The sequence below is a fragment of the Vigna umbellata genome, chromosome 2 (assembly GCF_029865625.1).
Source record: "Vigna umbellata cultivar VRB3 chromosome 2, Vumbellata_1.0, whole genome shotgun sequence".
NCBI lineage: Eukaryota > Viridiplantae > Streptophyta > Magnoliopsida > Fabales > Fabaceae > Vigna > Vigna umbellata.
The window spans coordinates 7,269,610-7,295,416 of record NC_142166.1 but is presented as its reverse complement, the minus strand read 5'-3'; the positions used below and the strand labels follow the sequence as shown (position 1 = coordinate 7,295,416).

Here is a 25,807-nt window from a genome sequence, read left to right as displayed (position 1 = left end):
CAGATGTGGAAAGAGTGTAATGTGTTGTTGGCTTAGTCGGACAATGGTGGTGCGATTAAATTTTTGAAGCCCCACCCACTTTTCTCCGGTGTTTAATGGTTTCGGGTTGAAGATCCCGATCCCGATCCCGTATGTTCTCCATTTCCAAGCAACACAACACAACACAAAGCAACACTTCCCTTTCTCTCTTTCTCTCGCAGATCCCCAAAAAAACCCACACTCACCATTCAATCCATCACATTAGCGCAACGGAATCGTCACAAGACTTCAATTGAAATCGCAATCGTAATGTGATGGATTCCCCACCTTCCCAGCAATCGTGGGGAAGGTCACCCACCTCCCTCTCTTCATCTGCTTCTCTTTCCAAATCAAATTCCGATTCCATTCAAAGCCTCTCATCCATCCTCAATAACCCTCACGCCTCTGATGCCGCATCCTGGGGCGCCTGGTGGTCCTCCGCCACCGCAGTCGCCCCGCCCGAGTTCGCTCCCATCGCTGTTGCCAAGGCTGCCTCCGAGGTTTCCCGATCGGACTTCCACAACTACGTCGTCCCTATCGCCGAAGCCTACCATCGCTTCGAGGACATCCGTAACCACACCTCCAAGGAACAGATCAACGACCTCGCCAATGCCGCCGCCGCCTCCGGCCAGGGTGAGGCGCTCGTCGCCTGCCTCCGCGAGGTCCCCTCGCTCTACTTCAAGGAGGACTTCCGCCTCGAAGACGGAGCTACTTTCCGCGCCGCCTGCCCCTTCGCCAACGTTGCCGAGAACCTTGCGCTGCAGGAGAAGCTCTCGCACTACCTCGATGTTGTGGAGCTCCATCTCGTGAAGGAGATCTCGCTCCGCTCGTCTTCGTTCTTCGAGGCGCAGGGGCAGCTGCAGGACCTCGATGCTAAGATCCTCCACGGTTGCACGCAAATTCGCCATCTCAAGGACACCATTCGCCTTCTCGACGCCGATTTGGTCCACGACGCGCGCCAGATTCAGGAGCTCAATGGCACCAGGACCAATCTCTTGGCGCTCCTGCAGAAACTCCGGCTAATATTCTACGTCAACCAGGCCCTCTCAGCTCTCAAATTGGTACTCTTGCTTTTGCATTTTTGATTGTGATGTTTTTCACCGTTGTTGATGTTTTTGTGAAGAGTGTCGAAACTTTGTTGAGTAGGATTGTGAGGGCTAGAGGAGAAACTTAGATGTAATCCCTAACATACTTTTGGAGCTGTTATCCAATCAGAATTATATAAGTAACTGGCATAATAAAAGCTTGTGGTAAAGATCAACATAAGTAACACCGAAATACCTATGAAATTGTATCTGAGTTTGTCCCATGCGAAACTTGTGTTTTAGAGTTATTGTAGTTTGGTGGGGTTGTATATTAATTTGGGGAATTTTAGGGTGGTTGTTAATTACTAATTACCGTGTCATTAATGCTGATGGGGGAAATGATTCTCTGTATTCAAGGTCAGAGATACCTCCTCCGGAAAGGATAAAGGAAGAGGCTTAGCATTCTGTTCAGCACCTCCATAAAGGAAATTGCAATGATAAGCCGCCAATATAGGCCATGTGCTCATTGTAACAGAATTCCTTATAACCAATCTAACAAATTACCAATTCAGCACTAACAGAATCTAACATCAAATTCTAGATCTTATTATTCCTCTCCTCTTAGTAATAAACATATTCTGACTTTCTTTTCTGTTTTTCAATCCATTTGGGCCTACTGGTCTAGGCCTATCTGCATGTTCACATCAATACCATCCCATCAGAAGCAACCTTGCCCTCAAGGTTGGAAGTGGCAGATCATCCAAATTCTTCCAAGAAGTGTCATCCGGAGAAAGACCTTGCCAGTGCACTAGAGCTGTCTTAACTGAACTTCCACTTACAGATTTTTTCTTTAACCCCAGTGTAGCTAATGGATAAACTAATGAACTGTGGTCCACTAATTGCAATGGAACCTCGTCAGAGTAGGGAGGGGGCCCCACATGTGCTTTCAAAAGTGGGCAATGAAAACATTGTGAATTTTAGATTAGGAAGGCTAGGTAAGTATGTAGGCCATGGGTCCAATGCGGTCAAGCATCTGATAAGGACATAAAAGTTCTTAGAGAACTTGTGATACTTCACACCAGAAACAGAAGTTTGTCAGGTTGAAGCTTTACATATTTGAACCACTAATCTCCACTACATAAAGGTCAGCCACGAATTGATGGCCTTAAATCATCATTGAGACGTTCACGGTCTCATGTTAGTGACTCACCATACCAACCAATACCTTCAACGGAGTTGTGGAAATCCCTTAAAGCTTAATGCAAATGCATTCTCTTGTTGGGTAGAATTGTGGGTACTCCTACTATCCACCTAGCCACATGCCCTAAGACTCGCAATGTTTGATCCAAAGTCTTTGATCCAGCCAGTGTATGAGAGCCCAATTGGGCCTCTAAAAGGGGAGTGAGGTTTGCCTAACTCAAGTCCCCTTTGGCATTTTGTTCACCAACAGCACCTTGAAGTGGAATGTCCTCCTCTTTGATCACTAACAAGAAGGAATGAGCTCTACAATTGTCGTTACAAGAGAACTTTTTTTCACTACAAAAATAGATGCCATGCTCTTTGCGATCTATGATTTTGACATCAAAGAGATGTTTATACTTAAGTTTGAGGTTGTGCTGTTGGTAGCAATGGTGGAAGTTGTTTAGGGGTGATGGTTTGCAAGAACGGCAGTGGATAGGAGTGAATGTCCAATGGTGCAAGGGACGAAAAAATTAGTTCAAAAAACACAGCTTAATGAAATCTTGCAAGGCCTGTCGCTTGTGATAGGGTGTAGAGTTGGTGGGTGAGGACTTTGCATTTAATCTCCGACTTCAACCCTGAAATGAAGCATTTCCGCAAGAAAGAAGGATTCAACCCATCAATATGGTTAGCTAGGGCTCAAAATTGCTCAAGTAATCATCAACAACTGTGGACGTTTGGGTAAGTTTGAAAAGCTTACTGTCGAGGTTGTCAAAGTCCATGAGAGTGAAACTAGTCTCCAAACATTGGAAAAATTGCATCCATGATTAAATCTGACTGTTATGATACATCTATAGGTACTACATCATGGTGCAATGAAGAAACAATGTTGCATTCTTCAGCAGGGTAGCTTGCTGATAAAAAAATGACAGTTTTTTGAAAATTCAGCCATGAGGATATTGGCTGTCAAAACTAGTAATGTCCTGATTTGGAAAATATTCTTGAGTGGAATTTGTACTGAGAGGAGATTCATAAGGATTTGCAGTTGGGCAGCCTTCTAATGCTAATACTTGATTGACAACTTCATCGATATGGTCAGTTAAAGATGATTGCAAACGAGTCAATTGCTGCACAATATTATCATGCTGGTTAGGTTGTGAATTGGAATTCTTCAATGGGGTGCTGTTAGCCCTGGTACTAAAGAGTGACTCTCAGTGAAAGCACCAAAATTATGGGGGAATTGATTCTTTGTATTTGAGGTCAGAGATACCCCTTACAAAAAAGGACAAAGGAAGAGGATCAATATTCTATTCAGCACCTCGATAAAGGAAATTACAACAATATACAGCTAATCTAGGCCATGTACTCATTCTAACAGAATTTCTCTTAACCAATCTAACAAATTGCCAACTCAGCACTAACAGAATCTAACAGAAAATTCTAGAACTTATTATTCCTCTACTCTCTGTGATAAACATTCGAAATTTCTTTTTGTTTAGCAATCTATATTGATTCAGTGTGGGGCATTTATGTGTTTAGTTTTTGGCCTTTTCTTTATTACTTTGGTCGTGTTTGAGTTATTATTGAGGCTTTCAAGTTGATGTGGTTTTGCTGTGATACAGCTTGTTGCATCTGCAGATTGTGCTGGAGCGCTAGATGTGACTGATGATTTGCAACATTTACTGGTATCCCTTTAATCATTGTGCAATATGGTGTAGATGTGTTTGCTTGTAAATGATGGTCTTGGGATGGATACTGTTTTTAACTTAGCTTGATCAGACTAGAGATGGATGCTTAGCTGATATCAGTCACTGTGTTGAACTTGGGTAGTTTTTTTGGTAGACTGTTTATGACATAGCATGATGGGATTCTTGACAGTTGAAGAAAACACTCTGTTCTAATTTATCTTGTTCATTTCCTGTAACTTTTGCAGGATGGAGATGAGCTCAGTGGTCTACATTGCTTTAGGCATCTTAGAGATCATGTAATAGGCTTTATAGAATCCATAAACAGGTACACCTTTTATGATGTACTACTAATTGCATCTGAAAATTCAGTAAGCAGTGCTTTCTAATTTCTTGATTTTATGGAGCTGAGTAATAATTAGAAGATAATAGGGTTGAGCTAATTGCTTAGATGGGTTGAAACAATATTTACCTATTGAGTCATAAGATTTAGACACAATAAAAAATGTCTTGAAATACGTAGAGTTAATGTGTAATTGTTGTATTCATACACATAAGTCTGATAGTAATAATTTTAAACCAGGGATTGATCACAAAACATTCTAATCATAATTTTATGGAACAAAATTGCAAAGACATAAATTGAATATTACTATCCAGTAGCAACTTAACCTAGTTCTAGTTCAATCTCCAAAGTTTGTACCTTTGTTCTGTCTCCTTATTCTATCCATCTTCACATTCAATGGCAAAGGACATATAGGAAGAAATAAATAAATAAAATAGCTTTTTCTCTCCTCACTAAGTGAGAACAGTGCTTTTTGTCAATGTATCATTATTCTTTTCTCTACAGAAAATTCAGCTTTTTTTTGGCTTTGGGTTGCAATAGTTATCATAAGTAGACATTGGGTTCATGACTCAGTTTCTGTACCGAACCTTATAATTTTGCCAATTTGAGCTGTTACTCCGGCTAGTGTGTGATTGGCTCTTCAATCTATCAATGTTGTAAAAAATCATATCAAATGATTTTATACTAATCATGATTTCAATAGTTATGTTTAGGAAGTAATTCCATTCTTATTTTGAAATATTTTAAACTTCTTTGTTTTTTAAACATGTTTTCTTTGTCCCTTGGTATTTTTAACTTCGAAATCTTAACTTTTGGCTATTATTTATATATTGCTAAAATTGGATTTTAAATATGTGAAAGAAAAGGCTAAAGTTATATTTTGTACTGGACATTTAGTAATGTATTGTATTATTTTGGTAGCATTCTTTCAGCAGAGTTTATTCGGGCTTCCTTACAAGATGCTGCAGAAAAAGATGGGATAATTTTATCCAAAGCTAAAGCAAGAGCCTCCCTTCCAATGAATGGAAAGGATGATGAAGTAAGATTGTGTCTTCATTTATTTTTCTCAGTGCTTTTTCTTTAATTTTCTACTCATGTGATGGAAATCTTTCAAATCTTCACTGTTACTTTTTTTGAGTGGGTACTCTTTCCCATGGGGGGGTTCTTTTGCTTTAACTTGGTCAAGATATGCCAAAATGAGCTGTGCTATATTGTCACGGGGGGCCAATAGGCTCTACTTACATTTTCTGATGGAGTTCATGTATACACGTATATGTTAACTTTACTAAAGAAAAAGTAAACGTTGATGTTTTGGTTATATAGAATTTGAAGTAGTAAACTTCATAGACAGCAACAGCATGCTTAATGTATTGTCTTTTAAGATACTGTTTTTATCTCATTTGAAATGGCTCATGAGTGCAACAAAACTCACAATCTCTTTGGATATCAATCAGTTATAGAAATTCCTTTGAAATGGGCACTACCAAGGATCAGGGGTCCATTAAACACCATTTGACATATAAATGGGAAAACAGACACCCTGGAAAATATTTACATTACTCTCCTGCCATGTACAATGATATCATACCCTCGTCATTTGTAATCTCCCTAAATGATATCATAACCTCTTTTCTACTCAGTAAAAAATTATTTTTCTTTTAAAATAATCTGTAAGGGGAAAGGACATATCCTGGGTTCATCGAGAACCACAACCAGATTATGTCATAAAAGAGCCTCTTTGCAGTGCAGAAACAAATGGGTAACTGTTTCTTATTAAACCTGCACATGATTGGTATTGGCATGTATTGTGAGGGGGACTGAGAGAAGAAGTAGGAAAGTTGCGGCTGAACAAAACCTTTTGAATTAAACGTTACTGATTTCAGGTGCATAACTAAAATTTGAGGAGGTATGATTGTTAAATAGGATGGTTGAGCGAGGTTAAGGGGGTCTCATTTATGTGAAATTAAGCTGAAGAGATATTAGGCCTCACAAGGCCATTTCTTTATTCAGCATTCATGCCTATCTAGTTCTGCTGTCACTCTGGTGCTGAACTGAGATTAGAGTTCTTGAATAAAGTTCGTTATTTTCCTACTCTACTGGTTCCAGTGTTAGTCTGCATGTAACAGATGTATGGTGAAAAGCTGTGGCTGGTATATGAATTTTTAACATTTAATCATATTTGTTAATCTTATGAAGGATCTCTGTCTAAGAAAGACCTGTGTTTAGGAGGGTAGTACAAAAGTTTCAAGTGGGTTTGTCAGGGATGGAATTGTTTAATTTTTGAGAGATTGATTATTTAATTTAGAATGTCAGCATTTGAGAAAGATCTTTGTGGAAAATACACATGAAGAATTCAAAATCCGAAATCCAAATTTGTTTGTGCTGGAACATAGATGAGTAATAGAGTCAAGTGATGATAGAAGGGTAAATGATGCTAGCCTAGGCTTGTTTTTGTTTCTTTTTTCTTAATGATATATAGGTGTGTTGTAGACTATTGATATAGACCGGCGTCAACCTAGTTGGGATTGCAGTCTTGTACATAACGATGGCAATGGGGTGGGGCAGGTTATACCTAAACCCTAAACAATTTAATTTGGTAAAGTTGAGGTATATGTTTCCTAATATGTAATACATCGTTTGAAGAAAGCCATATAGTGGAAAATGTGTATTTGGAATTGTGATGAGAGAGAAAATACTGTAGGGATCTGAGTGAAGTTGATGGATATCGAATGAGTTGAACAATTGAGAGAGAGAATGAAAATTGTGTAACAAAAGAAGGGTTCTTCAAATGAAAAGAGACAAAGGACATAAGAGTAAGTATTTTAGATTACCTAATAAATTAAGGATATTTTAGTAATTTAAAATAGGAATGCAGATGAGATGTGTATGTACATACCCATTCCTATCCCTGTACCCAATTAAAAAAATCGGGTATTATCCATATCTATACTCATACCCAATCAACATGGGGATTTTTTGTCAAAATCGGGACTGATTTTGACGGTACTTATGGACTGGTTTATTTGTCATCCCTACTTGTATGCCGAGATGCTTTTGGAGATCTTTTATTAAAAAAAAAGCTTGTATTCTTTATGACTTAATTTTTACACACTGCACAACAATTAATGTAGTACTCTGTTTTGGCTTTAGTCCAATGATTGAGTAGCCGGAAGTTTTTCAATGTAAAGTCATAGTTGTGAAATTTTAGGATGCTGTTTTTGATCTAATCTGTTTCTTGATCAGGTAAAGTTGGAAGAAGAGGAAAGCAATAATTTCAAAGATTGTCTGCTTCCTACAGTAATTGGATTGCTTAGAACTGTAAGTAATTAGTAGTATTTTTCTTGACTAAATTATTATTTAGGCTAGTTTTGGAAGTTTGAGTATTATTTTTTTTTTGAGAAATAACTTTTTGTAAGATCAGTGCAGCGAGATTTCCCATTATGTATTTTTGAGGTTTTGTTGTCCTTTATCCCTTCTTCAAGATATGTGAATATTACTTATTTTTCTTGCAACTGATAGAAGAATAAACGAAGCAGAAAAATTACTTTGTATGAGATCTCATGCCACATAGAACGTTTCTGTTTCTGAGCTACTATATACAAAGAAACAATGGCTTTAGTTTTCCATATTAATGATGTTTACATGATGTTGTCTCACCAGCCTCAAGCTTCTCGTGATTCTAGTTCTCCTATAATGGTTTCCCATACCATGGATCCTTCATCCTCAACATCTTCCTATGACTCCAATTTAGATTGCCCATTGTTATTGGGAAATGCATTCTGTCATTTTGAGTTACCACCATTTATCTCAATTATACTCTTTTGTTTTCTCTTTGTCTACTACTGCGACTCTTAAAACTATCCATGAGGCACTTGATCATCTTGGATAGAGACAAGCCATGGTTGATGAAATTTAGGCTTTTTCAAACAATGACACATGGGAGCTTGTCCCTCTCCTCCTCGGGAAGAAGACCGGTGGTTGCAGATAGGTTTGTGTTGAAGTTGTGCCTAATGGTAATGTAGATCAACTTAATGTTAGGTTGCTGCGGCCAGGGAATATACTCAAATTTATGACCTTGTTTATGGAGATACTTTTTCTCTCGTGGTCAAGATCACCACAATTCAACTCTTCCTTGATATGGCTACTATTCATAATTGGTCACTTCACTAGCTTGACATTAAAAATATCTTCCTTCATGGTGTCCTTAAGGAAGAATTTTATATAGAGCAACCTCTTAGATTCGTTACTAAAGGGAGTATGGTCTAACTCGTAAATTATGTTGGTCTCTCCATGGACTAAAGCAATCACCCAGAGTTGGTTTGGTAGATTTAGTTTTACCATGTAGAGCTTTGGATTTAAACAAGATGAGACAAATCATTCAGTTTTCTATTCTCATACTTTACCTAGGAAGTGTGTTTATCTAATGGTCTATGTTGATGATATAGTTATTATAAGAAACAATGTGACTAGGATTCCTCAACTAAAAGGGCACTTATTCAATCATTTTCAGAGCAAGGACCTTGACTATCTTCAATACTTTTTTGTTACTAAAGTGGCTTAACCAAAGGAAGGTTTTGTAAGAGATAGGGCTGACAAATTGCAAGCTCGTTGATAGTCCTAGGGACCCAACTCAAAAGCTAATGTTGGACTGAGGTGAAATATTTTAGATAGAGAAAAATATAAGGTTGGTGGGAAAACTGATCGGTCTCTTTATTACAAGACTTGATATTTTTTATGCAATTGTAGTTGTTAGTCAATTCATGAAGAATTCTCACATTGATCACTGGAATGTTGTGATTCACATTCTCAAATCTATAACAAGGGTTCTAGGAAATGCTCAAATATTATGTGATTGTGATGTAGATTAGGCTGTATTGACATCAGATCCAAGACATGATATTGTGTATTCATGGGAGGGATTATATATAATCTCTTGAAAGAGCAAGAAAAAATGTGTTGTTGCTTAGTCTAGTGAAAATTGAATATAGATCTATGGCTTTGGCTACCTATGAACTTGTACGGATTAAGCAACTCTTTCAAGAGTTGAAAATTTTTGAAATTGAGTTGATGAAGTTATATTGTGATAATCAAAGTCCATGATTTCATTAGAAAACCAAATGTATAGAGATAAATTGTCATTTTGTTAGGGAAAAATTGTTCTCCTAAGAGTTGTGGGTTTCTTCGAGAAGAGACACTGGGAATATTTGATACCAATGAACCATAAACAAACCCATACAAGAGACCTACCCCTACCTCCAGTCCAAAATCTTTAGGCAATAGGTTTGTGAGTCTTTGTCCTTATATATTGCTTATCTTGCTCATTTCAAGCCAACGTGAGGTCTTCCAACTCACATGAATTTGTAAGTTTAAGCTCGTTTGATATTGGTACACCTTTCTATCAAGCAAAAACGTTTCTTAACTACTCACCACAACTATACATGCTTTTGTGAAACACCTTCAAGAAGACTTTTAATACAAGGAATCACAAACCTATAATTCTTCACCTACTCCAATGAGCCATGAGCTAACTTATATTAGAGACCAACCGAGACAACACTTCTAACCCAGTCTTGCAACTTATGTATTGCTCATCTTGCATTTTTTGGGGCCTTCCAACTCACTTGAAGTTCATAATGTAAAACATGGTAGCTTTAAGTTGGTGCATACATTTTATATCCTTTAGCATAAGGGGAGGTTTTAGAATAGTTTTTTATTATTTTGTTGTGAAAACTTTTTAAAGCTACTTTTTGAGTGTACCTAGCTTTAGGCTAAGTGTCATAGGCTGTAGCCTCTTGTCTTTATATATTTATACTTGTACTCCTTTACATATGATATACAGAACACATCATCTGAGAAGTATAACTCATTGAGAGATAAAAGTTGGACACCATACCGTACAAGTCACAGGCCATAGCATTTTCTCCCTCATGCAAAACGATGGAGATATTGAGAGAGATGTCAACCAATGAATATGATTGTGGTGGATTAAATGAAGGCTTGTTTATGGTATTCTATGTGACAGAAATATAGTGCCCATGCTTAAGGAAAACTTTTCCTATCTATAAGTAAGATTTGCATTGTTAATCTATAAAAAGCCAAAAAGAAAATAAAATTAGTGTAGTATAGATGGAAATGTTTCATTGGATGAGTGGGCGTACAAGACAGGATTTTTCTTGTTTAACTTATCCTGTTTCTTCTGGCTCCTTTAGCTGCTCATATGTTTGATGTGTTTTTATCTGCGTTTTCTTTGTGATGGGTATAATGAATACTAAGAGATTTCACATTTTTTAATAGCATGAGCTTCTTGTTCTTTTAAGAAACACGACAATAAAACATCAAGGTACACTGAGGGCTGATATGAAGAGTGCTATTAAGATCTGTACTAGGCTTAATTTGGTTAAAAATACCTTATTTTCAGGCTAAACTCCCCTCTCTTCTGAGAACTTATCGAGATACACTGACTGCTGATATGAAGAGTGCTATTAAGACTGCTGTTGCTGAGCTGCTTCCAGTTCTTGCTTCTCGAGGTTCAGAGTCAGAGTTCTTTTCTGGAGACAGAACTGTAGATGCAGATGGTGAGAATTTCTTTAGCGTAATTGGTGATGTTTGTCTATAAGGAGATATACTTTTAAATGCTTCTAGTGTGCTGTGTTTTTGTGGAATCTGTTCTTTTTTCAACTTGCTAATCCTAAATTGTAACTCAGGTGGAGGTGCATCACTTGCTAGCAAGTTGAGGAGCCTATCATCTGACTGCTTTGTTCATCTTTTGAGTGCTATTTTCTTGATAGTACAGGTAATTTATACTTGGCAATTGTTAATTTGTTAGATCATCTAGACTAGAATATTGCAGTCTTTTGAAATGTATTCAGTTTTAATAATATAGATGATGTGCCTTTATGGCTAGGAAGCCCAGCACGGCTCCTAAACAGTGTGCCATGTGATCAACACTTTTTGAATTTTGACACTCTTTGGGCAGTTGTCATATACTCATTTCCAGTGTCTGAATTATAAAATACTTTTTCTTGGCTTAAAGACTTCTCTGGTAAAGCTTGGGCATGGTCCAAATTCAATTTACTTTATATTATAAAATGTAAATTGCATTAATGCCTCCTGAAGTTTTTTCAAATTACATTGAGACTCCAGTTTTGAAATTTTACGCAGACCTCCATTTTTGTTTAAAAAACATTCCATTGTCATCTCTTTTCACCTTACATATGCCTCCTTAAGAAGCCCTGGAAAGGGAGACCACTGTAATGGTGAAAAAAACAGGTGTTAAGCGTACTTTTTAAAAAATCTTAAGGGATGTCAGATTAATTTACTCTACTATAAATGTTAAAAATTAAAATAATTTAAAATATTGTAATTATAAGCATATTAACCCAAAACACGAGGCTCATTATCATAGGACTTGAGCATTTGTTTTAAGAGATATGATTGTTCCTTTAGCTGTGTCCCAGGATTTATTTCCGCTGTCTCATTTTGAAGCTTAACACCTTTATTTTTAAAAGGTAAATATAAAATCGTAATTGAATTCTCATTATATGTGTGTTTGTGCAGTGTCATGGTGTCCTATAGACATTAGCTGCGTTATGGGGTTTTTGTCTTGTCTGGTGTTTGAGTTTCTGGGAATTTTTTATCCTTAACTTAGTTTTCTTTCAGTTGAATTACTTTTCTTACAAGACAAATTAATGAGAAAGACAGAAGATCATGTAGCTTGGTTGTGAAATTATGTGTTTAACTCAGTGCAACTGTGCAAACATGATACGAATCCCAAATAATTGTGTGGAGTGGCCCATGCCGACAACAGAACCTCTACGCCATATAGTAGGATGGTGTTAGGGAGGAGACCGAACTGACCAAATGGACTACAAGTATATATCTTAGAAGAAAGATTTGGAGGGGAGATTGGTAGATTTTGGAAGTTAATTGTGGGTATAAATAGCTCTCCTAGTGAAGAGAGAGGGTACCTATTTTGTATTGTATAATCCGCTGGGATATCAAGTGTGAAGTATTTTACTCCTTTGGGTAAGCTTAACATTCTTTTGGTTACTAAACGAAATAATTCCTCCTTTCGTTCTTTTCTCTCAAATTTTTCCTTGTTTGGTTCCTGAAAAGAATTAATTCTTTTCTGAAGGAAGGAAGACTGGATACAAATTAAACAAGTTATCTACATATATATAAATGCTCAGAAGTAAAAAATATCTAAATTATTAGCTTATTCAAAGTAAATAGCCAAAGTCATAGTCTTGTGCCAAACATCCAAGTAATTAATAACAAAAGGCAAACAACAACGCAACTGATATCCCACTATACTTGAGATCAACTGCATGCACTGCACGATGCTATTGAGTTCACTTCACGACCAAACTTGCAGGTGTATTATTCACCATTAGATTACTTTTAACAATTTTTTCTGATGTCCTTCTTGTTCTCCCTCCCCACATACCTAAAAACCATGCTATCTACTGTCTGCACAATAGTGCCTTCTTTGTAGATGTCCAAACCACCTTCACCAAAGTTTTGCCATCTTTTCATCATGGTCCCTTACCAATATTCGTTGTGAACAATCATTTTATACCCTGCCTTTTCTTGTGTGGCCACACTTTCATCTTAACATTATCATTTTTACTTTTCTTACCTTTTTCTCTTGCATGAACAATTTCAATTTTACTATACTACCTTTTTCACTCACTTCCCCTTTAAAGGCCATCTTTACTACCATAGGGTGTAGCTGAATGTATAGGAATACAATAAATTTTGAGTTTGGTAGGTCTCAAACAATCTCTGATTTCTTTTTCCATTTTAACCATCTAGCCTGTATCTTGTGTTTGACATCTTTGAATTCCATATCATTTTGTAATATTGATTCCAAATATTTAAACTTGGAAACTTGTAATATGACATCTCAGTTTTAAATCCAATTAATTTTCCTGTTTTTTGCTACATTTCAATGCATATCTCTATGTTACTTATACTCAAGCGAAAAACCTTTTATTCTGTAGTTAGTATCTGTAGGTCAAGTTTAGAGTTGAAGTTTTGTGAGTTGAGTAGATGATACTATATTGTTATAATCATCCCCCCTTCACACTGTCTCCAATCCAGTGATACATAAGAGAACCATGTATGATTCATGTCAATTTTGTGAGGGAAAAGTTGTTGTCGAGGAGCTAAGTACTGTGTTCATTAACACTAATGGCCATCTTGCACACATTCAAAATCTTTAATAGGGCCTATAATTCAGTTTATATGTTCTAAGCTTGTTGCATACATGTTATATGCTTTAGTCTTAGTTGGAATGTTGAAATCGGTGATATTATTTTGTTGTACAGCTTTGGTTTTTGGGTGTACCTAGCTTTAGGTTAAGGAACATAGGCTGTAGCCTTCCTATTTCAGATATAATTGTACTCATAATTTTATAAATACAGATACATCAGCTCAGATGATACTCACTGATATTTGGCCATCTCTAAATCCAAGTGAAATCATGTTTTAGCTTGCTGTGAATGGGCATAGTAATCAGTAGGATGCTATAGAAGCATAGTAATGGCATATGCAGGTTTCTGAATTCAGCTATACATTATTTTGCAACTCAGTTGTCTTAAGAGTGATGTAATAAGATTTTTTTCCTTTTAGTGATTGCAGGCACATTTAGTGCGGGCTGCTGAAGTGAAAAAGGCCATTGAATGGATTTTGAACAATCGTGACGGTCATTATGCTGCTGATTCAGTTGTGGCCGCTATTGCTCATGGTGCTGCAGCTGCAGAAACATCACAAGAAAGTGAGGTTCATGGTACTGCGTTTTTGCCATATTCAGCACAAAGAAGTGTTGCCAAGGGTCCTTCATTTCAGGGAAAATCAATTGATGCTGTGAACTCCTCCAACATGTCAAAAAATTTCAGGTTAAACCTTGGTCTTGTTTCTGATATACTTGTAGTAGAAACTGGGAAGCTTTTTCCTGATTCTTTTTGGTGTTTAGATTTAGAAAGGAAGTAATGTGTGGTCTGAGATTTTTTTTGTTTTTTTCAAACATCCTTTTTTTGTTCTGATAAATTGATAACTGCTACTATGTAGTTCTCTAGCACCTGAACAACATAATCCAGTTTGGAAATATAAGCATATTGTAATGTTAACGAGTTCACCTGTGCAGTGAAGACTTCTAAAATTGATACACATTAGCTAAAACTATATATCGTTTTTTAATTTTTTGATTGTATATTTTCAGTATCTTATTAAAGGCTGTGGATGACATTTTTTTGAATGTTCACTACTGTGATTCACTTGTGAAAGTTGTGATAGATGACACAAACTTCATGATCACTTATTATTTTAACAATAGGGAATGACATTATAACATAGTGGATACATTAAATATGGAGTAATTTGTTTTATCATGCAAGATTAATACTTCTGATCACCTCAACGATTAAGTCAGTATGCAAGCTATACTAGACCCTTTTGCTGCTATTTTTGCTGTTTGTGCTGAATTTTCCTTTTGCTGGTAACAAATGGCACTTCCAGGGTTTTCCTTTCTTTAAAAATTAAAATACTGGGGACATCATTTGAATTCACTTATATCTAAAAATCATAAAAATTAAGATAGAATACATTTCAGATTTTTGTTCTGTTCTGCAATAACTTTGTGCTTTAGTCGTCCCATTTGTTTGATGTTCTCAAAGAATCTGGTTCTAAACAGAGCTGATATATTGCGAGAAAACGCAGAAGCCGTCTTTGCAGCATGTGATGCGGCTCATGGAAGATGGGCAAAGCTTCTTGGGGTCCGTGCAGTTCTTCATCCTAGGTTGAAATTGCAGGAGTTTCTAGCCATATACAACATTACCCAGGAGTTCATTACTGCTACAGAAAAAGTATGTATTTTCATATAGATTTAAAACTTAACATATACAAATTATTTGGCTTTTTGTTTCCTGATTAATTTTCATTCTTACTTTAACAGATTGGTGGGAGATTGGGATACAGCATCCGTGGGACACTGCAATCACAGGCCAAGGCTTTTGTTGATTTTCAGCATGAATCACGGGTTAGTTTTAATTTTTCTTTTTGTAGGGTTTTTATCGTCCTGAAATCTCTGTATATCATTGTTAATGACTGCTTCTACGCATGTAGATGTCAAAGATTAAGGCAGTTCTTGACCAGGAAACCTGGGTGGAGATAGATGTTCCTGATGAATTTCAATCCATTGTCAATATGCTTTTTGCGTCTGATAATTTAACATCTGAGAACTTTAATGACACCGAGGATGATAATTCAACCAGTTACAATGGTGTGGTCACTAACCATGATTCTATGCCAATGGTAAACAGCAGTGCTGAACATGAAATTATGCGGGCTAATTCCATTGAAGCATCTATGAATAATGAAACATCAGATAAACCCAAATCCCTTGATGATTCAGTGGAACCAAATAAAGGTCACGGTAGGATTACATCAGCACATAGTAACGATACTGAGAAGGACCACAAAAAATCTGCATCTCAGGCTCTTAATTACAAAGGTGTTGGTTATCACATGGTCAACTGGTTAGTTATCTAGATTCGACTTCTCTCTTTTCCCAATTAGTTGCACGATCTGTCCCTTTGAATTTCTGCAGTGTTCTCTCTGTCTCTTGAATATGTTTGTGTTGGTAGGCTTTATTATTTTATTACAATATACTACTATTTGTGAGGTTCACTTGTCTTTTGTGATTTTTTTATCCTAGTTTTGATTTTGCTGTCATCATTTAAATAATTTACAGTGGATTTTTTTGCTATTTTTGATTCTAGTGGCTTAATATTGCTGAAGATGTTGTCAGAGTACATTGATATGAACAACCTTTTGCCAACACTTTCTTCGGAAGTTGTTCACCGTGTAGTAGAAATATTGAAGTTTTTCAACACGAGAACATGCCAACTTGTTCTTGGGGCTGGTGCTATGCAGGTACTGTTAGTATTGTTCTCAAAACTGTTTGTACCATTTAGATATATGTGGGTCTTTAATATTTTCTCCTTATGTTTTTAGGTCTTCTTATGCATCTTTTAATTGAACTTTCTTCCATTTGGTTTAGCTGAAATCTCTATCTTATGCCTGCTTGTCTACCTCATCATTTCCATTTTTTATGCACTTAATTTTTGGTTCAACTTGCAGTACCATAAAGCGTTTCTGGTCTTTTTAGCCAGGTCTTATATTTATTTCACACATCTTTTAATAAAGTATATGTTGTATAGACCACAAATATAACAATCAACAATACTAGCCAAGCCTTATTCTCACTGAATACTTTCAGCTATATGGATTATAGGTTCATTGTACTCGATCCTGTATCCAAATTTTCGGAACTTAATGTAATTTAAAATTCCAAATCTTCTCGCACCATATCTTCTATGGTGTCCCTCTTGGCCTATCCCCCTCCACAAAGGGGTGACCGATTCCACATGTCACACTATAGTTTGTCATTTTACATGCCTATTTCATCAATGACATTCATAGTATATAACTTTTATTGCATCTATTATCCATTTGGATATACTGAATCATCTGTTTCAACATACTCATTTCTGTTAATAGAAATCAAAGAAACATGGAAAGGAGAGAGAAACTGAAATGTGGAAATTATCATTTGAAGAATAGGAAGTCTGAGAAGAGAAGAACAAAGAGTGTATTTTCTGAATATGCTTGAGTGATAAATAACTACTGCTATTTGGCAGAAAACAGTTAAACTATCACAACTTCCTAAATCGCACTGAACCCTGCTAGATAGATAGCCACTTCGAAAAATAATAAACCATTAAATGCTTTCTCAAACTGCCTCTCATTTCATAAATTTTCTCCACCCATTTAACCTTTCTAATAAGCCTAAACACTTTCTCAGTTCCTAATGCTTTTGACCTATTATCTGATAAAAATTGGATGTAGGCCATGGATCCAAAGAGGGAAGATTTAGAGAGAAACAGAACATGTGAGATGGGTGCTCCATAATGGTCCAATAGTGGGACTTGACATAAATGTATACCATCTCTCTCTACAATTACTTTTCCAACAGGAAGGTTGTATGACTCGTTGCTAAGTAAATGATAGATACACCAACTAACTTTGAAATGCAAATAAAATTACAATGAGGATAATAAATACAAATGCCTCTAATATTTCCTCTCAAACTTGGAGTGGTTGAGGAAGAGAGTCATGAAAACCTTGTATAGGTAGATTGTATGATTCATTTTTGAGTTTAGCAACTAACAGAATGACTGGCACATTAACTCTGAAGTTAAAATGAAATTACAATGAGATAAGAATACTAATTTACATTATATCTAATATCTGTGAACATCTTTTGTTCATTATGTACACATGTATACTTGTATCAAGATTCTCCCTCCCTCTAGAAACTGGTTGGAGCTAGGTAAGACTCAAGTAACTCAGTAATTCACTTCTGTATAACCTAGCATGGGGGAGTATATGCTTGAATAATTTCCCCTTGTGTTGCTGTTCTGCTCACTGAGAAAACTGCTAGATAATGTTGGCTTTTAAACAATAAATTAAAGGGTCTAATTGAACCTCATAAAACTATCTTGTAAGGTGAGAATTACCAAAACCTCATAAGCACTACTTAGGGAGTGTCTGTAATCAATATAGGATATCAATCCACTAATAGCTGATCTCTCAATTGCTTCGCACTTTGATGCTTCACTTAATCTATCTAGTTAGCCCCTCTATATGTAGCCTTTTGAGAATGTGTGTCCTAAGGGTGACTGAAAATAAGGAGAATTTTTAACACTATTCTTCACGCCTGGGGTTGTGGGTCTAGAGGGTTGCAATACATGTGGCCTAATAACAGAACTAGGATAAGCATTGATACCATCTTAAAATTTGGGTATTGGGTCTTACTCAACTCTACCAAACCAACTTGTAAGCATTACTTAAGTTATGTTTCTAGTTTATGTAGGATCTCAACCCTCTAAGAGCAACTCTCTCAATAGCTCCACACTAATTTCACTCAGTCTTTTTGGTCAGCCTCTCCATAAGTAGCCTTTTTTTAGACATTGTGGTCAGGGGTGGCCTTAACTAGTGTAGCTTTGCAACAGTTTGCTTCCCTATTTTTCCTGTACTGGGTTCCTCCCTCTACCCAGTTCATTGGTCTATCATGATCCCATTTCAATTTACTTGGAGCTTTCTCATTCTAGTGTCTTCTAATTCTTAGTTCTGGTGCAGGTGTCTGGTTTGAAGTCCATCACATCTAAACACCTGGCATTGGCAAGTCAAGTAATTAGTTTCGTACATGCTATTATTCCTGGTACAAATTCACTCACCTAAATGAAGTTTTTAATGCGTTTCATGAGTTTATTGTATTGTTTTTCATCATATGGATTAATTTTATAACTTTGTTCTACATTTCTGGTATAAGAGATTCGGCAGATTCTTTTTCTCAAAGTACCTGAGACAAGAAAAATACTATTGCTTTCTGAGATTGATCGGGTTGCCCAGGTTTGTACTTCATTTTTATTTAATCTTTGTTCCTTTAGTCCTTTGTTAGACTTATTCAAACGTTTTGTTCATAGGTAGGATGTTTGAATGATTGTTGGAAGTATTGACAGTTCTGTTCATATAGTGAAAACTTACCTGTAGTTGAACAAGTCGGAAGAGTTTTTACATTTAATTGTGTTTCCTCTGATTCCCCTTTTTTATCATCTGAATGGAAAAGGAAATATTTTGAGGAGGCAATGTAGTAATAGAGAGGACACGACTTGAACAAGAAATTATAGTTGCAATTGCATTCACTGTTCTGGAGGTCTATAGCTAAGATTTTGCAGCCTTTATCAAAAATTGATTTTAGGGAAAGGAATAATGATAAGGATCTCTGAATATGGTCCCCTACTATATCATATCATACATTAGATTATTTTTTCTCCTAAACTTGACTTTTTCTGCTTAAAATCATGTTTGAAAAAAATTATAATAATCACATAAAAAACTAAAACCGGAAGAAAATTAGTGCTTTTCTAAGGAGATTTTCGAATTCTTTTAGTTTTGTCATCAATGAAAATCAAGTGTTACTGTTAATTGTGATGACTCTAGTTTCACTGTCTGCACATCTGTACCAATTGTTGCTAGTTACTTATTTTGAATTTTCCTTAAAAATTGTTTTTCTTCTTTTATTCCTCATTCAACATTTGTGTCAATTGTATAAGATGTCTCTGTTAATAAGTATGTCATTCATCTTTTTTGTCCATACTATGAGGGGGATGAAGCCATATTAAGTGAAATTTCAAGAATGAATTTGATTTATTCTTCCTTGAGTGTTCAAACATATTTACAAAAACTTGGCTTTCTAGGATCTGCTTTTGTTGGCTAACCCTCAGGCTTTCTATTCTTTTTGGTTTCTCCGTTTAGGAGGATATTGTTGTTTGTCCCTATTTTTGTTTTCTTTTTTTTTACTTTTTTCTTCCAATAAAATACATTTTATATATGTATAAAAAATTATAAAAAATTATTCATTTTTCTTGCCCTGCTTTTTTAAGAACTTCTGAGAATGTATTTGTTATAACATTTGCATTACTATTGTATTTTTTCCATTCCAGGATTATAAAGTTCACAGAGATGAAATACATAGTAAATTAGTTCAAATAATGCGAGAAAGATTACTAGTACATCTACGTGGGTTGCCTCAAATTGTTGAGAGTTGGAATAGACCTGAGGATGCAGATCCTCAGCCTAGTCAATTTGCTCGGTCCCTTACTAAGGTAAATAATTATATGTAAATTCTTAGAATGCCTGTATTCTGCCTTTGCCCTTTCCTTTTTGCTTAATTTTTAAAGTTAACCGAGATTTTAATAGTATCTTCCTATCTGGTACTTCAAAGCATAAATATGAATATCCCAAAGAGCAAAAGTAATCTTTTTCAAAGAGTATGGTGGCTCACTAGTCACTTCACTAGGTTTTTCTTCTGATAAATAGTAGAGTGATTGTTGCACTATCAAATTTGAGATAAACCTCTCATAGATGTGCAATAAACTATTTGACAAAGGATTTAATAAACACTTGTAGGTAAGCAAATTTGTGATTAGTCTTTATATATATGTTGAAAATGGTGTAGGAGGACGTGTAATTATCATTTTTGAGTTCTACTTTTGTGCCCCACCTGTCTTTTAAGCAATCTCTTAATCGGAACTTATCTACTTTTGGACTTTGTTATTAGGAAGTTGGGTACCTCCAACGTGTTCTATCTCGAACTTTGAATGAAGAAGATGTTCAAGCAATTTTCGGGTAAGAATTGTAGAAATCTCCATTTTTCTTATTCTTGTACTTTCATTAAGGATCATAATCAAGATTACACTATTGAGCATTGTACCTGTAGTTTCTTATGCTGGGATATTAAAATGATGGGTTCTATATTAGGTTAAGATTAAGAACCCACTTCAGATATATGGTTAAAGTACTCCTTATTGTACAATCCTCACTTATTAAGCTAGCTTTTAAAATTGAGTTAGGTCAAATTCGTTCTTAATTCTAATAAATTGATTTTTACGTAACATAAGCTGATTGATTATTTTCTTTGTTATGCTTTATCAATAATTAGTTTATAAGGAACCTAGCTCTGAGAAAAGTAGCAGTAGCTTTGAGTTTAATCATTCAGCGTCTAATCAAGCAATTTTTTTTTCCATGGTTGAAATATTATATCCGAAGATCAAGACATGTATGATACTGATTTAGTATTACTGTAATATAACCATTTAGGTATATTTTTGGATGGAGTTTGGAGGGAAAAGGTGACAGTGATGAATGACCTGAATATACATTATTTTCTATGATGAATTTCAAAATAAAGTTCTCTTATTTGCCCAATGAAAAAGAAAGCAGAAATTTTACTTTCTGCATTGAAAGAAAACTAAATGTATAATATGCTGACATCATCTGAATTCCTACAACTCACTTCTCAAGTTTGCTATTTTTCAGGCAAGTGGTCATTATATTTCACTCACAAATTTCAGAAGCATTTTCAAAATTTGATATTAGCACTCCTCAAGCACAGAATAGGTATTTACTTCTCTGAGGTTAAGTCGTTTAGAAATACTTTTTACGGAACTTCAGAAAAATTGAGTAATTTTGTTTTTTCTTGAATTTTCCACACTTGCTAGGTTATATCGAGATGTCAAACATATTCTCCAATGCATACGGTCATTGCCATTGGGTGATTTGAGTAAATCTGATACCCCAAACTGGGGTCAGCTGGATGAATTCTTGGTGAAAAGATTTGGAAATGATGCTGTTCAGTAAACTATATTGTAAAGTAGCAACTCAATTGCTTCCGTGTGAAGGCTAACATACTGTGGAAGATATGGGGATGATTTAAACCTTCTTCACTCTGCATTTTTGTGTAACACTAAATTGAGGTAAAATTATTGCTACATTTTGTTCATAGCTTACAGGAGAGTTCTTGTTATCTTGATTAGTCTAAAGTCAAATAGGGAGCCATGGAAGCCATTAGTATCGGGCTCTTAGTGAGGGACTAGGGTGATTCAGCACTGTTGCATCGATAATGTAATTTGACTTTAATATAATTTTAGTTCCTGTAAAATGAACATGTTTCTTTATTTTTCGCCCTTGTGAGATTTGAAATTACTGTTTTTATTTCTTATAGTATGAGTGAATTTCGGATGTAGTGCATTTTTCTTTGATTTTCATCCCTCTAAAATTTGTGAAATTTGGGATTACTGTTTTTTAAATCTTATAAAATGAGTGAATTTAGGTTGTAGTCGTTATAATTCTTTTGTTTTAACTTTCATCCCTCTAAAATTTGAAATCATTATTTGTTTTGTCTCTAACATTCATTTTAAGATAAATAAATAATATTAATTCTACAGATCTTAAAATTGTCAGAAGTGTCACATGCTAACATTATATCATACACACTAGATGATGAGAGTATTATACAACATCGTTCCTTAGCTGTGATATAAAAGCTGAATTCCATTTTCTCCTTTTTCTTTCAGGCCTTTGGTTGGTCTATGGGTATACAAGGTAATGTATCATTTCTGAGCATTGTGCAGCCGTGGTTGGTCATTTAACAAGTTTTGTAGCAGTCGATGTTGATATTCAGAATTCTTGGTTTGTCTCCTTAATTGTAATGTTAAGTTGAAATAGATATGATTTAGTGAATGAATTAAGTTTTTCCCTCACCCCCAATCTTTCCCGTCGCTTCTTCACCCATGGATATGTACACAATTCCAGAAATCTATAGCGATATTACCAATTTGTGTCCTTTATTTGGATTTCTCACAAGTACCACCCTAAATTCAAAACTCTCTTAGTTTTTATTGAGCAACATAGTCTTCGCAATGTAATTATGTCAAACATATACCATTGAAAGTGTTATGGATATAACAGAGAGGTGTAGACCTGATATTTTCCGTGATTAAATAATAGTTCAATGGTCCAGCAGGTGCATAATTGTGCTAAAACGGTGAACATTAGCGCAATTATAGATACTGCCGATCTGATAATGTATTACAAAGTTGTATTATTTTTTTGAGATACTGACATTGTGGTACGATTATGTTTTCAATGATTTTTTATAATAAAATATTTTTTTGGGTTCTTTTTATTTAGCTTAACAATTAAGTATAATTTTCAATTTAAATATGCTAAATTTTGTCTGAGGTAAATATACTTACGAAAGGAATTAGTTATATTAATATCATTTTTATTAATATACTTGTAGAAATTTAAAATTTCACGTCGATTCATATAAGGACGCAATTTTGATTTGAAATCTTTTAAATAAAGGACATTTCTAAAATGTGTACGAAAGTTTTGTAAATCAAGGGCAGTAATAGTTATACTAAATGCCCTTTTGGGGAAATAGTGACACCAAAAACTTAGAAGCCGAGAATATTTAAATAACAGGAAACATATAGGTAGTATACAATAAAGAAATAATTATCAACAATAAAACAAGAATTTGCAAGACAAAAATCAATAAATATGGTGATAAAAAATACATCAATTTTGTAGGCTTAACTGAATTTTAGGTTTTCATAAATTTGAGTATTTTCACTTTAGTTTTTATTAATTTTTAGTCTATTGAGATTCAAAATTGTTATATCTTTTACATCATCATGGATGGTATACTAAGGGTATGTCTCCATCATTGTCATTCTATAGATTTGTTATTGTTATTCAACATAATTTCAATCAAAATAATAAAATTCACTTATAGTTTTACATTGCAATATCATTTTGTATTAAGTATAAAATTTCATATTTCGTAATACGAAAATATAAGTAAAATGATGAAGCAAGATAACAATTAAGTAACATATTTAAAGGAAAAATTAAATAAGAGTGATTTAGTTGAAAAATATAAAATATTTGAGTCCTCGATAAAAACAAATAGCAAAGACTTAATTGAAAACATCTAATCTTTTTAGGAATTGAAATTTAATTAAATCATTTTTTATTGTCAATTTTCGCATGTATTATAGAGTTTACTACAATGTAATTTTTTACCCTTAATATTATAAATAAAAAGTTTATATACAGATAAATTATTCAACAAATTGTCTTCAAAGTTATTTGTAAAGGAAAATAACATCCATTAGGTAATTTAAGAGAGTAATTAGGAGAGTAATTTAATATAGTAGTTTATTTATTTGGTAAATTTAAAATTCGTTCAAACAAAATGAGCTGTATTAATCAACAAATCAAAAGAAATTGAAACTTAGGAATTTTAAGAATGTATTTTAAATAATTAAAATAATATAATCTAAAATTAACTCAAAAAAAGAAAGAAAATAAAATTTTGCAATTAATCACCCTTTCTATATTAAAGGTATCAATTTGAGTCATGGCTCTTTGACTTGTGACTCATGGATAAGTCATAATTCACTCTTAAATAAACTTACATTTTATTAGTCAATCGTGACATCTTGGATTGACCTTTACTTCGGTCGACTTGAATCAACCTTTACTTCGGCCGACTTGAATCAACCTTTAATCGAATGGACTTCGACCGACTTTCGATTGGGCCAACTTGGGTCGTTCTTCACACCTAACCAGTTCGACTTAACCTTCGGCCTGAGTCGCTTGTTTCGAACCAACTTGGCTCAACCTTCAATCGGAACTAACTCAACTCAATTCTTCTGCCTAACTGACTAGAGTCGACCTTTGGCTCTAGCCAACATAGGTTGACCTTTGATTCAGACGGACTTGTAATGACCTTAGACCTAATCAATTCGGCTCGACCTTTAACCCTGATTGGTTTAGTTCAACATTTGATTTAGACAAACTCATCTTAATTCTTCGGCTTGGTCGACTCAAGTTGACCTTTTGCTCGAATCAACTCAAGGAGACCTTCATTTAGGGCAACTCATATCGATCTTGAGCTTGAGCATACTTGCCTCAACCTTTAGCCCTAATCGGCTTAAGTCAACTTGACTCGATTCTTCAGCCTAGTCAACCCAAGTTGACCTTTGACTTGAACCGACTTAACTCAATCTTCAATGGGCCAGCTCAACTTGACTTTCAACCAGACTTTTGACCCATTTAGTCCCGTACTTGTAGTGGTATATATACTTTGCAGAGTCATAAATAAAAGGATTATCACTATACCACCTATAAGGTTAGCCTTCTTAGCGTCTAGGATCAAATTAATGCCTATAGACGAGGACCTCTTGCTAATCCTCCCACACTTCTTTACTTGAGGATGAATGGTATTAAAGTGTTAGGATAACTCCTATTTCAGAATCTCTACATCAATATATACATGATTGAACAACACCATAAAATCTTTCCACTAGATTCATGGAATTACACCAAACACATATACCATGCACATCTCCAATAGCAAAACCAATCATCATCATATGTCATACATGAATAAAAGCCATACATACTTACAATCACGTTATCAATCTATTAAGCATAATAATTTATATAATAAGCAAGCATAGAGTCCACAACAAACCATAAAAGTTAGAAAAATCATAGAAAGTTGCACTGACGCTCAGTGCAAGAGTCCTTGCAAATGTGTGCGCTCAGCGCCAATCTTTGGCGCTTAGTGCAAAACTCTCGCAGTTTTTCTCGCCCAGCAAGACCAACCTCTCGCTGAGCAAATTATGAAGAAAAAGGGGTCCAAACTTGTAGGGAAAAGTGACGTTCAATGGTACAAAGCCACTGCTCAACACTAAAACATTCATATAATTGGTCGCTCAATGGCACAAACCTGATGCTCAGCGTCCTGGACTTGAAATGTTCCCTACCAAGCTTATGCTCAAGGCCATACCATAAAAACATAAATTAAACACTACAAATTGGGAAACTAGGAATATGTTCAAATGACCATATTGGTATTCCTGACTCAATACACGGTTCTAAAATAGGTTTAAGTATCAGAATGAATACTAATTAAAATGACCAGATTGAGAATTCCTCAACTCAACCCCAATCTCAACAAGACAAGGACACACTCAACAGAAAACAATAGTAATTCCACATACCAAAATCTTCATTTTTAGACCAAATCAAACATGCATCACAATGTATCAAAACATAGGCAATATCAAAAG

At 35.1% G+C, this 25,807-nt stretch overlaps 1 protein-coding gene across 2 annotated transcripts; it reads left to right on the top strand.

Moving 5' to 3' along the window:
- On the top strand, positions 1 to 22,664 carry VPS54. 2 transcript variants are annotated; one of them, XR_015784054.1, is made up of 19 exons: positions 1 to 1,079; positions 3,845 to 3,907; positions 4,156 to 4,235; positions 5,175 to 5,292; positions 7,497 to 7,571; positions 10,672 to 10,828; positions 10,958 to 11,046; positions 13,896 to 14,152; positions 14,947 to 15,118; positions 15,208 to 15,291; positions 15,378 to 15,790; positions 16,034 to 16,187; positions 18,456 to 18,537; positions 18,649 to 18,728; positions 19,823 to 19,984; positions 20,440 to 20,507; positions 21,198 to 21,278; positions 21,380 to 21,634; positions 22,235 to 22,664. XR_015784054.1 is itself a non-coding variant. In XM_088105946.1 (18 exons), exons 1-18 carry the CDS (start codon positions 294 to 296, stop codon positions 21,516 to 21,518), a joined length of 3,060 nt encoding a protein of 1,019 aa, XP_087962072.1. In that variant the 5' UTR covers positions 1 to 293; the 3' UTR covers positions 21,519 to 21,879. The 2 variants fall into 2 exon arrangements, 1 of the variants encoding a protein (XP_087962072.1); XM_088105946.1 differs by lacking the exon at positions 22,235 to 22,664 and having other exon boundaries at positions 21,380 to 21,879.
- Positions 22,665 to 25,807: the final 3,143 nt, after the last annotated feature.

Coding starts and splice junctions, on each gene's coding strand:
- VPS54 (XM_088105946.1), top strand. CDS start 294: ATGGATTCCCCACCTTCCCAGCAATCGTGGGGAAGGTCACCCACCTCC. Junction 18,538..18,648: donor CGTACATGCTATTATTCCTG/GTACAAATTCAC, acceptor TTCTGGTATAAG/AGATTCGGCAGATTCTTTTT. Junction 20,508..21,197: donor GATGTTCAAGCAATTTTCGG/GTAAGAATTGTA, acceptor GCTATTTTTCAG/GCAAGTGGTCATTATATTTC.